At 48.3% G+C, this 14929-nt stretch overlaps 1 protein-coding gene across 4 annotated transcripts in view; it reads right to left on the bottom strand.

Moving 5' to 3' along the window:
• LOC146858422 (multidrug and toxin extrusion protein 2-like) overlaps window positions 1-14929 on the bottom strand; it is a 541481-nt gene that overhangs the window by 389212 nt on the left and 137340 nt on the right. The window contains exon 1 of one of the 4 annotated variants that reach the window (XM_085649341.1): window positions 4551-4834. The exons of 1 other annotated variant lie outside the window; for it this stretch is intronic. In XM_085649341.1, coding sequence (XP_085505467.1) covers window positions 4551-4730 — 180 coding nt within the window. In that variant the 5' untranslated portion in view covers window positions 4731-4834. Of the gene's footprint in view, window positions 1-4550; window positions 4835-14929 lie in introns of those variants that run through there. 2 more of the 4 variants (XM_085649340.1, XM_085649338.1) reach the window with 2 other exon arrangements.

Raw genomic sequence — 14929 nt, 5'->3', positions numbered from 1 at the left:
CCGTGTACCACGCACACACCTTTGCACCATAGTGCAAGGGTGTCTGCAAGAGCATAGCATAAGTTTTGTACTGGAAGGATAGCCTTCCGGTACAAAATACTACACTCAGACCAACTTTAAACCATATCCAATTTTGCATGTGTGCTGTACAGTGCAGCACACATACAAAGACAGAAAGGAAGGAGAAATGAAATCATTTCTCTTTCATAACACTTACTTGAAAATATTTTCTGAAGCTAAACCCTGTCTACTTTCTTAGGTAAATAGGGCATAGCGTCAGAAAGCTTGGGTGGTTGAATTGAAACGCCCATGCCACACCCATGGTATGCCCCCTTGGTGCTATTTGCTGCTTTGTGTTACATTCAAATGATTGTCCTGCACTAAGCAAGTTTAGCACTGGAAAATAAATAGGTAGAAAAGATTTTGCACAGGTTTGTGTCACTTATATGATGCTAACATGGTGTAAAATCTTAGCAAATATACCCTAGTGTCTGCAAAACTTGGTAAAGATTTGTTAAATAGCACTTACGATATTGTACAAAAAAACAATTTCCTAAGGAAGTCTCAGCTCAATTATAAACATACATATATACACATAAAACTGAGAATGATAAGAGAACTAGTTTTGAATTACAAATAGATATCGATTAGTCAGAAACGAAGGGGCACATTTTCTATATTTTCACGCAATGTGGGGAACCGGGCAAAGTTTCTGCATTGCTTTGCATGATAGGGAGAGGACAGAAATGCGCCATATTTACGATTTTATGGAACATTTCTGCTCTCTCCTTGCACTGGTGCACTCTGTGCAGCCTAGCATCAACTCAGGCACACTTGTGCCATGGTGCAAGGATGCCTGCATTACAGACAGGAGTGTTTTTGTGCCAGAAGGGACGCCTTCATGCACAAAAACAATCCTTGGTGGCATGTTTCTTTTTCTATGTGGGCCCCAGAATGCAGCACAAGTGGAAACAGAAAATAACAAGGAGAAATAAATATATTTCTCCTTGTTATGCCTCACTTGGGATGGCGTAGCATTTTGACGCATTCCCATACTAGTCTTTGTAAATCTGGGAATGCACCAAAATCCATGGGTTAAAAAGTGGGTCGCTCATGCTTCGGCCATGTGACGCCTCTCTGTGTTCTCCAATTCCTCAGAGCGGAAAGAAAAACTCGGGGAGACAAGTGGAAGCAAAAGGCACATCTAAACCCTAAAGAAGATCATTGCAAATCCTAGAAGAGTGTAAAATGCATTTATTTTTCAGAAAAATGTGTACATTGGAATGCTAAATGCAAGAACTCCAAAGCAGTTCCATCCAGGAACTGTTTGAGTGCCACAAAAAAGTAAACAGAGATAACCAGGGGAAGCTATAGAAACTCAAAAGGTGTTTGAATTCAATGGGCCTGCGCTTATCGTTTGTCAACCACATTGCATGGTCAAGAGGAGTTGGCTGAGACCACTGCTACTCCTACAGTATACAAAACAAACTCCTGAGGGGGAGGATTGGCTAGAGAGACTTCTCCCATGACGTGGCACAAGACTGAAAGTCATGAGCAATGGTCTGTGTGACAAAAGGAGACCGGAGCCTAATGGCTAAGGACAAGAGCTGTGCTCATTCGGTGCTGGGGGTACGCGAACAGGGCCGGCGGTAGGCTGTGTTTAGGGTTGGCACAGACCACACTTTCTGGTCCTTCTGCCACGCATGCCGTCCGAGCCTGCTGTCCACATTGAGAGACCAGGAGCAGCAGGCTCTATGGTCAAGTGGAAAGGGTGTAGGGTGTGGCCACAACTCCCATCCGTAAAAAGAACATGATGAAGGCTGTAAGCAGACATGGCATAGCAAAGAACATCAAAAATAGCATCAATGACATCAGTGAAGCTGGGGCACCAAGGAATGAATTACAGGGCCAGGCTGAAGGTCAGAACCTGCCTCGCACCACAATGAGCCCGGCCAAAGTCCATGTCCATTCACCTCTAGAAGAATGGGCACGGAACACAAAGCCTGGTTGAAGACCTGTCCCCAAGGGGGAGCTAAGGAGCAGTTCAGCATGATCCTACCTGCTCTCTAGGACCATGCATATTTTTATCATGGAAGTAGCGGATGTCCCCTGGCGTAGCACGTGTACATTATTTAGTGCTTACAATAATTATGCACGCTATGCAAGAAAAAATGACCTCACTTTGCCCACTCCTTGTGCTTTCAACGTTTGTACAAAAAGCAGACAAATGCAGATTAAGTGATTTACATAACACATCGCACAATTTCGGTTAAAATGAGCAGCCATGATTGGAACACATCTCCCCTACAGACATGTTCTGTTCAGATTGCTGTGTTCCCTTGTACATTTTTCCACGTGCTTGCACTCTCAGAAGCTACAAACTATAATATGTTGAAATGCCTATTCCTGGCTGCAGTTATCCTGAGACTTAAGCACCCAGAGGTGATGGAATTTGTATATTGCGTAGCAATGTATTTATTGCTCCTATGTTGTGTGAACTGCTGTTGTGTTATTGTGTTTTTTTGATGCTCGTTTCTGTTGTTGTGCAAGTCCTATGCTTACATATTTTGTCGTGGCTTATTTGTATGATAAAACGAAATCCTGGATGGCTAGAAGCTTCCTGAAACAATGGGACTTAAACAGAACTCTTCCTGTGCAACATAAATCCCATCTTCGGCCTCAACACAGCAGCGCCCCAACAGACTAAAGTACTCCATTCATCATAGATCAGTCACTAAGCCCCTTTTGCAAGCTAAAAAGCTTGAGCGTAGCTTAGGACTTAATAATAGCCATGCATTCGCCATTGCAAACCCCCAGTATTGAAAACTATACTCCCTTCTTGCCCATTTCCAAATACAGTAGCCAACTAACAATTACAAAGAGCTCATAGACTCTACCTTCCTGACCCTAAGGTCACGCCACTCAACTTGCATCTACAGAAGCGCCAAATTACTGAGCAAAAAATAATAAAACTCGATGACCCTGTGGTTTCCTCATGCATACCCCAACCAAACATGCACCGCACCCTACCCCCCCCCCCCACCCCCATCCCCTTTCAGTCTGCTGCTTAGAAGGAAGCCGCCCTTCGCATCCAGGGCGCTAACTGTGGATTCATGCCCCTTGCGCTGGGACGCCTCTTTGCTGAGGCAGCTGCGCGCTATATTAAGTTCAGATAACATAACATAACGTACACACTTCACTCCTGACCCAGGCGCCCTCCCTTCCTGCAGAAAGTCCTGATTGAAACAGTTTTCAAAAAGCCAGCAGCAGTGACAAACAAAACAAAAACTACTGCTTTCTGCATACAATACAATAAAGGAGTTAAAATCTCAGTAAGTATATTTTCAGATGTAAAATAGCTCTCCATGTAATAATGTAATGTGATGTAAGCACTGGAGAGAAGATGTGTTGATGCACCAACAGCCAACAGCTTGAAGTGAGCGCAAAATACTTTTATGGCGAAGCCAAAGCCTACTCAGTATATTTTCACTACCTGTAGTAGGTCATGAGGAAAGCTTTTTTTTCACGCCATACCTAAAAATGTTTATTGCTCCACGCAATCTTATATATTCTTCCCAGACTAAGATTTAGGCGCATATTTACTAACATTTTACACTGGGATTTGAATCACAAAAAGTGATACAAACCAGCGCAAAAATGATAATTTGTAATTTACTTTCGGAGCAAAACTAGATTTGCGCTGAGAAGATGCGTGGAAGTGAAGCAAAGCAGCATTTTGTTCCCTGGATGGAACATGGATGTTCCTATGCAATCACCCATGGTTTGTGGTGCAAAGCCCCAGGCGCGCAACACCCATTGGATTCACAGGGCTTCAGCCCCACCCCACCCGCCGTCGCACACACAGCCGCACCCGAGCACTTCACAGGTCTTTGAAAGACCATTTGCATGTTAATGAGGCCTCGCGGTGTTTCACCCCTTCCAAGAGCCCCTGCAGCTCCACTCTGCCTATGGCTTAAAAGATTCAGCCCCCCCCCCCGAAATTTTTTCTTAGCCCCCCCCCCGAAATTTGGCTCTAGTTGCGCCTCTGCAAAGCCCCATCTACAAACCTCGTAGACAGGGGTTTGTGGCAAACAAAACAAGCATTAAAAGGAGAAATGTTTTCATTCCTCCAAAACCTCTGACTTTGTATGTGTGCTGCACTGTGTAGCATTCATCCAAAGTGTGAATAGTTTCAAAGTTTTTCTTGCGTGGTATTTTTTTGTACTGGATGGATACCCTTCCAGTATACACTCTAAGGTAGACATGACGCATACGCCTTTGGACCCTGGGGCACAGGTGAGTGGTGCCATGCAGCCTGATTGTGTGCCAGCGCTAGGGAGAGAGCAGCACAGCCCATATCTTAGTAAATATAGCGCTGTTCGGCTCTCTCCCTGTCATCCAAACAGCTCAGAAGCGTTGGTTGTTGCGCTGCATTGCTTGAGGTTTGATAAATCTGCTCCTCGGTTTGTAGAGCCGTGATAGTGCCACACACAGCAACTCATTCATTCCCTGTTTCATTGACACGTAAGGTAGAGGGAGCTCGTCCTTACCAGAGGCACGGCCAGCTTCACGAGCGCTTTGGTTTCGTCCAGGCAGCCGATGGGGATGCAGCGGCGCAGCCATCGCGCGCAGGCCGGGCAGCAGCACAGAGGGCTCCTCGAGGCGGCAGGGGTGGGCGCGTGCATTGTTTCCAGTGCATCGGGGTCCCCAGCAATGGCCCGTCTATCCATGGAGAAGGCTCAAGGAACACCAGCCCACTGAAGAGTTCTTCGGTTTTCCTTTGCAAACACGCGCAAGAGTGGCAGCCGACAGGAACAAGAGCTCATTGTCCAGAGTTGTTTAGAAAGCAGCCTCCCCCTCCTTTCTAATCTATAAGGACCTACAGCAAGTATAAATGGAACTGATTTCCATCGTTCACTATCACATGACTGAGGAACAACACATTCCTCCTCCTCCACGCTGGGTCGAGGTAACTGTTCAATGATCCTGACTGGGAGCATTTTGTATAAGGGTGTATGCCACCGGCGTCAGACATCTTATGAGGAGAGTTGGCGGTGCACACCCAGAAAGCATAACAATCCGAAAAAAATCGGCGACTTCATTTCCCCCATTAAAGTACATTAAAGCAAAGACAGTTTTAGCCCGGAGACAGCTGAAATAAAGCCATTGTTGGCTTTACAAATCGAAAGGCTGTTGGTCTCTATGGTGGTCTTCCATTTAGGGCAATTCTCCATCATGGAAACGACACCACAGGGTAGGTGTGAAGCGGAGTTTGTAGTCCACTCACGCTTCCCTTGAGGACACAACATGTGATCTCGGGCAAATCTAGTCATTACCAGTAATATCAGCTAAACTTATATTTAATTTAAGGTTCGGTTAGTGGGAGCCGTCCTGTTACATGAAAACTGATAAACTCGGAAAAGGGACAGAAAGCAGCACCATGGGCGGAGGAGATGGTGGTAACTGGGGATTTAGGAGGAAGAGGTGCGGGTGCAGTGATGCAGCAGCCGTGCAGAGTATGTATTTATTTATCCATTTTTATATAGTGCGAACAATACCCAAAGGTGCCAGGGCGCTTAGCAGTAGACATATGACATCACATGGACAGCTAGACAGGGTTCAAGAATGACCAAATATTACCACCTATAGTTACATATGCTCCTGAATTTTCAAAATGGTAAAGCATGATTGAAAAAGGAAACACGTTATGCAGTGGGTGCACATAGGATTGAAACATTTCCAAGCATCTGATGAAGTGGAGCTAGTGTAGTTCTGTATCAAGAAGTGTCTGGGCTTCAGGCAGCAATGCTTCTGTGTTTCATGATGGTGTAGAACCTCCTGAAAGTCTGAGCTTGTCCACCAGATGGTCTGTATGTAGGGCATTATGAGTGAAGCAAGCAGTTTTGTATACAGCCTTAGCTTCAATGGACAACCAGCAGGAGAGACCAACATAGGTGTGATGCGTTCATACCTTTTTGTCCCGTAGAGGAAGTGTGCTGTCAAGTGTAGGATCGAATTTAGAGGGGTGATATGGGTTTTGGGAAGACCAGTCAAGAGAAAGTTAAAATAGTCTATTCAGAGCCTGCTCTTCTGCTAGTCCGCTCTCTGTGTGTCATCCTCTTTCTGTTTTAGCCTCTTTCTGTCTTTCCTGTTTTTTGCCTATTTTTTGCGGTTTTTGACTTTTTCTGTCTTTCTTTCTGTTTTCCTGTTTTGCGTTGCCTTTTCCCGGCTGGTGCTGCCCCTGGGGCAGTCTTCCCCCCAGCGTGTCCCTGCTCCAGCCTCCGGACTCCCAGCTACTCACCCTTCCCTCCACCTCTGCCTAATGGCGGCTGCTGCGTGCCAAGGAGGGCAAGACCTCTGACCTCCTGGTCAGAGTAACTGCTTTTCCCTTCCGCAGGTCCGCCGTTAAGGCACTGCCCTTAGCGCCTTCTTGTGATCCAGGAAGGTGTTCAAGGTGGTCCTCCACCCGCTGGCTCCTGCCTGTACCTCATCCCTGGTGGGCTAGTGGAATAGCCTGCTCTTCTGCTAGTCCACTCTGTGTGTGCCATCCTCTTTTTGTTTTTGGCTTTTTCTGTCTTTCCAGTTTTTAAAAACTTTTTTTGCCTTTTTCTGCTTTTCTTTGTTTTCCTGTTTTGCGTAGCCTTTTCCCTACCACTGCTGACTCCGCAGCCCCTCTCCCCAGCGTCCTAGCTCCCAGCTGCTCACCCTGCCAAGGCCCGTACTTAATGGCGGCTGCGTGCAGTGGGCACGCCGCTGGCGAACCAAAGGCGCACCAAAGGCAAGCCTGTCTGCGCCCATCTGCACCTGTCAGCGACCAGCGCCAGGGACCCTGGTCCCCGCCCCCCGCTGCTACGACCCTAGCACCCTTCACGCACTCAACTCTGGATGCCGCACCTTCACCCACCTTTGGATCCAGACAGCCACCCTCAACCCACCCTCAACCCACCAGACGCCACCGTACACAAGCCCCTGAGCTGCATCCTCCTCAATGCACAGACACGCCGTACAAATCTGGGATCTCCTTATCTCTCATTTGCCCGATGTCGCCATCCTCACAGAAACCTGGAGCAACGGAGCAACGGAAGCTCCGCTCCCGACACCGCAACCGTCATCCCCGATGGATACAAGATCCAGAGGAAGGACCGCCTCAACCGCTCAGAAGGAGGCCTCACCATTGTCCACAGAAGCTCCCTCCGACTAACAAACAACTGCTGGGACAACGCCTCAACCCTCATGGAACACATCCAGATCCAGCCCAACCCTAGAATGACGCTCCGTGGAACACTCACTTATGGACTAACCCCGGGCGGGTAACTCTACTCCGCCTGCAGAGTTTCCGGAGTTTTGCCTACTCTGCGTTCCGTTGCGAACGCAGAGTTTAGGCAAAACACCAACTCCGTTGCGGATCGGAGTTAGCCAGCTCCTTCACCCTCTCAAAGTAATGAAAATGTATAAAAAAGGCACTTACCTGCTGTGGCTACCTCCTCCCCACGATGGCCACTCTCCTTCCTTGTCCTTGCCTTTTTTGATAACCCCTATGCTGTACATCATCAATGTCATCGCAGACTTCATCGCTCCCCATGCCCTCGCCTCCACAGACTACATACTGCTCGGAGACCTTAACCTCTACCTAGACAACATCAGCGATCCCAACACCACCGCTCTCCTGGAGAACCTCACCAACATAGGACTGAATCAACTTGTCTCTACCCCCACACACACGGCAGGACACACACTTGACCCCATTTTTGCCAGAGGAAACAACATTCATTTCAGCCACACCACTGAGCCGCTCTGTACAGACCACCACTACATCCATTTCTCCTTCTCGAAACCCTCCGCACACCAGCGCACGCCCCACCTCCCAGGCAGAAATTGGAACAAAGTCCCAGAAGAACTCCTCACCTCCGACCTTAGTTGTACTCCTCCCCCCACTATGATAGACACCAACACAGCAGTGATTGCCAACTGCGCCAACACTCTTGCCCCCCTCCAGAACACCACATGATGACACAACACGAAAGCCACCTGGTTCACAGAGAATCCCAGTGCTTTTGCCCATGACTGGAGAAAATGTAGAGAAACAACAAAACCCCGGAGGCATGCTCCGCTTACAAGGCAGCCACAACAGCACACCCCAAACTCATCAAATCAACTAAGAGAAACTTTATCGATGACCGAATCCTCTCCAACTCCCACAACTCCAAGGAACTCTTCGCCATCATACAAGAATTCATCAGACCCAACAGCGATACAACCGACGTCTCCCCTCTCAAGACCTCTGCAACAGAATTAACTCCTTCCACCTCAAGATCAACATACTCTGTGACAACTTCAATGACCAAGACCACCGCACCGCCTCAACACCCCCCAGAAACACCATCCAACAGACCTTCCTCACCTAAACTCCTCCCACCACAGAAGACACCGCTAAGACAATGAAAAGCATCCACTCCGGAGCACCTACTGACCCATGCCCACTGCACATCTTCCACAGGGCAGCCACCACTATTGCACCCAAACTACATGGATCTATCACCTTCTCACTTTAGACCGCCACATTCCCCCGATGACTGTAAACGCGCCAAAGTCAAACCCTTCCTGAAGAAGCCCTCCGCAGACCCGATGGATCTCAAGAACTCCAGGCCCATCTCACTACTACCTTTTGCCACCAAAGTTATCAAGAAAGCCGCCAACAGCCAGCTAGCACACGGCATAGAAACCAACAACATTCTAGACAAATCTCAATCCGGTGTCTGCAGCAACCACAGCACCAAGAACGCCCTCATAGCTGCCACCGACGATATCTGCGCCCTCCTTGACCAAGGCAACACAGCAGCGCTCATCCGCTTGGACCTTTCAGCAGCCTTCAACACTGTCTCACACTGCAAACTAGCCACCAGACTCCCAACTAGGCCTGGGCTAAAATTTCATTCCGTTGGCGGAAATTGCGATTATTTGACATTTTCGCGATCCGCGGAGAGCGCGAAAATGTCAAAATTTCCACTTTCCGCAGCTTGGCGATAATTTGTTTCTTGCTCGCGCTGTAAAATAATACATTCTCGCGTGCGTGCGATCGCCTTACCTAAATCCCTGCGTTCGCCGACAAGTTTTCTTGATCCGGTCGCGTTCTCCATGAGATGTTGTATTGTTTTTAGCCATTTGCGCTGTCTCGCGACAGTTCGTGCCCGCAGTGACGTCATGTGTCGCGCGATCACGTCTTTCTTCTCGCGCTCATGCACCGCGAGACAACTCAAAACAAGATGGCCGCGCCCGCGAGCAACCAGATGGGTAAGTTGGCGACCCGCAACCATGCAGAAAATCTCGTGAACATGCGGGAAAAAACTTCCGCATCTTCGCGATATTTCCGGTTGTTTGCGATAATTTTAAACATTTTCGCGATAATTTGCGAAAGTGGATTTCGCAAATGCCGCCCACCCCTACTCCCAACGCCGGCATCCAGGGAACAGCCCTAGACTGGATTTGATCTTTCCTCTCAGGCAGAACACAAAGAATAGGAGTCCCGCCCTTCCTCTCTGAACCAACAGAGATCAGATGCGGAGTACCCCAGGGATCCTCCCTCAGGCCCACGCTCTCCAAGTCTACATAGCCCCTCTCGCAACCATCATCAGAAAACACAGACTCAGCATAGTCTCATATGCCAACGACATCCAACTCCCCCTCTCCCTCACAAAGGAACCCAACATCACCAGGCGCAGTTTCAAAGAAGGGATGAAAGATGTCGCAACCTGCATGAGCAGCAGCTGCCTGAAGCTCAAATCGGAGAAAACAGAGCTCCTCATCCTCGGCTCAATCCCCTCCACATGGGACAACACCTTGTGGTCCCCCCTCGGAAACCCACCCACCCCAAGGGGCTATGAGGGCAACCTCGGCATCATACTTGACTCTTCACTCACCATGAACCTCCAGATCAATGCCTTGTCCTCCACTTGCTTCAACACCCTCCACATTCATTGTAAAATCTTCAAATGGATCCCCCCAAAACCAGGAAGACCTTCACCCACGCACTCATCACCAGCAGACTGGACTATGAAAAAGCCCTCTATGCCGGAAATAACAAAAAACTTCTTGATAAATTCCAGACCGTCAAGAATGCCGCACCCAGATTTTACTTCGACGTCCCACGACATGACCACATCACCCAACACCTCTGCGATCTCCACTGGCTCTCTGTCGAAAGAAGAATAACCTTCAAACTGCTCGCACACACCTACAAAGCCCTCCATAACACCGGACCCCACATCCTCAACGAATGAAACTCCTTCCACGCCCCCAAGAGATTCCTCCGCTCTGCTGACCTTGCCCTAGCCTTGGTCCCCCGCATCCACAGGGCCAGAGCAGGTGGCAGATCCCTCTCCCACCTGGTGGCTAAGACCTGGAACGAACTCCCCCACCACATCCGACAAAGCCAGACACTGCACTAATTCAGAAAAGACCTCAAGACCTGGATCTTTGAAAGATCTACGGAGCTGCTCGCACCCCCTTCCCCTCCCCCCAGTGCCTTAAGACCCTCACGGGTGAGTAGTGCACTTTAAAACCCCTGATTTATGATTAAGGAGAGCACCAATGTATTAGCAAGAGATTTCAGATCTTGTTCTGCTCGGTTGAGGAGGATTCCCCAGATAACACCTGTAGGAAAGTAGGATCTGCTTTCATGGTTATTCCCAATTTTTGCTGGTGTTCTACTGTTTTTCTGACTAGTCTGACTGGGATCCTGCTAATCAGGACCCCAGTCACGGTGCTTCCTCCCTAATTGGCCATGGTGAGTACCTTGGTACATTCCTAATTGGCTGCTGGTGTACCCAAGTAAGTCCCTAGTATATGGTACTAATGTACCTAGGGCCTAGGTACACCTGGGGTCCCCATGAGTTGCAGCATGTGTTATGCCACCCATAAGGGACCCTCCAAACTCTGACTACAGGCCTGTCACTGCAGCCTGTGTGAGTTGCTGCATGTACCTCTCATGAAAGATATAAGTTCCCCCTATATCTTACATCACTGCACTTGTATAAGTCACCCCTCTAGAAGGCCTTTCAGTCCCAAAGGCAGGGTGCTCGGTTCAGAGTGTGAGGGTGGCCCTGCATGAGCAGACCACCACTACAAATCCCAGAGTCCATTCTGTAGACTTAGTAAGTGAATTAGCCATTACGATATAGAGAGGCCATGCGTCATTACGCGATGACCATCTCTAAAGTGGCTGGAACAAACGAGGGCATGTTTGGTATCAAACATGTTGTAATCATACCCCAACACTGTTTCCGGTGTTGGAGGTATGATTCCAGCCACAGTAGGGCCCCTCTGTGGAGCCTCCATGCTCCCGGGACCGATCTTACAGAGCCTGACAGCATTCTAAGGCTGCTGCTGCTAACAGACTCGGTTCTGCCCTCCTGCCGCTGGGCCAAGCCCGAGCAGTGGAAGGTAGGACAATAGGTTTCCTGTCACAGGGATGTCTGACCACCTCCCAGTCAGGAGTTAGTGTATTACGCTGGGATGGGGGCACTTGCCAGTGCCACATAGTCTGCTGGAAGGGCACATTTGGTGCCCTCCTTGCATACTCCAGTTCAACCCTGCTCAAGTAGCCTTTGGCTCCTGCTCTGGCGCGAAACTGGACAAAGGATATCGGAGCATCCTCCCCACTGACCAGTCCCTCTTCTTGGAGGGACCTCTGAATCATCACAGCCCTTTCCTGAGGGTACTTAGGGGCTTACCTGTGGGTGGGACTTGATTCGTCATGGGATTCAATTCAGATCAAACTCCACTTCTTCTTTGACCGTCAGGACATCCTGGCCAAATTGTGCAGACCGTGTTGGACTGATCGCATCGACCTTTGCTTGGGGACCCAGACTGCAATCGGTAAGACTCTGTCTACTCCTGACCTCGTTGTCCTGTAAACCTGCTACACCATCAGTGTCCGTGTTCCATACAGGTTACTTCCTGGGCCTGTGGACACCTAAAGACATCCAAAGGAATCTCCTTTGGAGTGCCGGAGTCACTCTCCTGCATCTGCAGACACAGCAATAAAATCGACCGCCCTGCCGAACCTGGGCTCGCACGGACTCCAGAAGGAGCAGCAACACGAAACAGGCCTTACCTGTCCTCTTGTTGAGATGAGGACAGCATCCCTCATAGAACGCCCTATAACCACACCCCTGTGCACTGCGACGCTGTATCACTTCATCTCACAGTAACCGCATCGGATGCCTCGACTGACTCATGTCAACAGAGTCAAATGCATCGAAAGGTTCTGCCAACAAGTCTGTCCCCGCTCAACTGACCAATGCTGACGAGGTTGGTTGGAACGGACCAATTCTGTTGTCTTCAGCATCACGGTGGCTCGGGCATCAACTGACCTGTTTCCTTGAATTTGAGTGGCCTTCCTCTTCCGTGCCTCTTAGCCACCCTGGAGTGGCATACACTCTGTCCCCTCTGATTTCAGGTACGTTTAGACAGGAACCCGCCTCTGGGTTTCAACAGACTCTTCCATCCTTCTGCAATAGCAGACTCATCCGTAAGTCCTTGATTGTGCTCGACAGTGGTTGTAGGTATCCTGATTCTGAGAGTGTCCACGGGTGGCTCCTACGCCTTCTATCCTCCGCGGGGTGTTTTCAGGGTCCCCTTTGAAGGGTCTTTTCTTTCCAAGACTGCAACCACGACATACCCATTGAATAGTATTGAGTACGCGGTCAAATATCCTCTTTGCGTACAAGTGTCTTGGGGTGCCTAGATTCACATCTGGGGTGGTATCTTGGGTCCCAAAATCTGCTACATCTCTGTCTCTACAACTGTTGTGGTTCACATTCCACTATATTGGTATATGGTTTGGTCTCCTCCTTGGGACCCCTGTGTATTGGTGCTCCATACTGTTCTATTTCGAAGTATTGTGCGCATTGTCATTATATCTCTGGGTAGGAGATATTGTAGAGTGTTAGTGAGTGACTGTAATAAATATCTATTTTTATAAGTACACTGTGTGGTTCTTTTTTCACTTAGACTATACTAAAGGATAGATACTGGTGAACCAAGCTGCTTTACACTCCTCCTGGACTAAGCTTGTAGGCTGCTCTCCACAGCTACCACTTAGAGAGCCTTTCTAAGGTTGTCTAAACCACTAAAAGCATCATAAGGGTCACCTGGATTAGTGTAGGGTGCTACACTTACATAAGTGAGCATCATATACTAAGCCAGCCTCCTACAACACCCAATTGATATTGTATGTTTCGTGCCATTCAGTTCAGCTTCTTGTCTAGGATAACTCTAAGGGATTTGGCACAGTCAATGATAGTGAGTTTACTGTTAAGGATGTTGAGTGTGTCCATCCAGGATTGTAACGGAAGTATTCATTTCAAAGGGGAGATGAGGAGTTTTGGAAAGGTTTAGATTGATCCTAAGTTGGCGAAGAGGATGGACACATTCAGTGCTCCATCTGAGGCAGACATTCAGACCATCCTCACTACCTTCACGGTGTCAGGCAGGATTTTGGCTGCACAAGAGTTTTAGAAGCCTAAAGATGCGGGTAGGCTATAATGGCCTTCAGAATATGGCCCAAAAAGGGGCATATGGCTGGGTCCAAACTGGAATGGCATGGTGAGCAAAAAAACGATGGATTTAGGCCCAGATCTCTGTACTGGGGTGAATGTATGACATTGTTCTTCATTCTGTCCATCAATATTTCTTTTTGCCCAAAAAGGGGCAAGCGTGCATCTGAGCTGTTACTAGGGTCACTGACCAACACTCCCCCAATATGCAAAGGGATCCCGGCAGAACTGGGCTTGCCACTGGGACTCATGGAGCCACTGGGCTGAGAGCCACTTTTGTGAGAAAAACAGAGGATTTACAAGAGTGAGCTACTTCTGGGGGAAATTGAAAGGAAATACCCATGCCCTTGGGCAGGGGCGAGCCAGCAAAACAATAAGAATTTAATGGGAAAAAGCAGAGATCGCAACCACAAATGACAGTCATGCTGGCAGAAGATCACAGACTCTTAGGAGCCAGTGGTGCAGTCCAGGAATATTAACTGGTGGCTCAGAGCGAGTGAGGAGAGGTTGCTCTCACCACACCTGGAAGAAAGTTACAGAGGGTCTCCCAGACAAGGCAAAAGAGGAGGGGTTAAGACTAATGGCCTTCCGATGTGTGGCCCTGGAAACTCAAAGACTTCAGAAGTTGCAGAAATCCAGGATTCCAGTACACAGGGGTAGAGTTCCCCGAATGAGCAGCCCGCAAGTGAGAAGTGAAGATAGTCAGCATGAAATGGCTGTCATGTGGTCACATTAGGCCCGGGTTGGAACACTACAATTGTTTATGCCCACATTTTTAAGTTGCCTTCTTTTCTTAAACATGCTGTAATTTGACACACATTTGCTTGCGTGCCTGTGCAGAATAATATCCTATGAAATGGCTTTACTTACATTTACACTTTGTATAGGCATATTATCAAATACTTTGTACATTCTGCACAAGGGCTAAGTAAACTGTGCAAAATGTTGTTGTTTGTTATTGTCTGCTCGGCGACTGAGCTCTCATAGAAGAGTCAACAATGACAGCATGACTGGGACTTCAGTATGCCAAGCTTGGATGATGTTTATTATATAAATGGCATCACTCCTTTCTTTAGTTAGAGGAGCATTTTGCTGGCATTTAAATGTGATCACCATGCTGGAATCCCAGCCCAGCTGATTCCTATTTACCTCTTGTGATGGATGATGCCCAGCTCTACACTAAGACAGGCTCCTTCATGACACACATAAGTAATGGAGAGGTTATATCACCCTACAGGAATTTGACAGATTCACTCACCCTAGGCACAATAGGTTAGGTAGCGCTAGGTAGGAACATAAAATATAACAGCATTTGTATGCATGCATATATTCTCTGTTACAGCACAATGGTTGAATTATTAATCTTCTTCACC

Source organism: Triturus cristatus, chromosome 3_2 (assembly GCF_964204655.1).
Source record: "Triturus cristatus chromosome 3_2, aTriCri1.1, whole genome shotgun sequence".
NCBI lineage: Eukaryota > Metazoa > Chordata > Amphibia > Caudata > Salamandridae > Triturus > Triturus cristatus.
The sequence above is the reverse complement of the archived record's forward strand: the minus strand, read 5'-3'. Positions and strand labels throughout refer to the sequence as shown.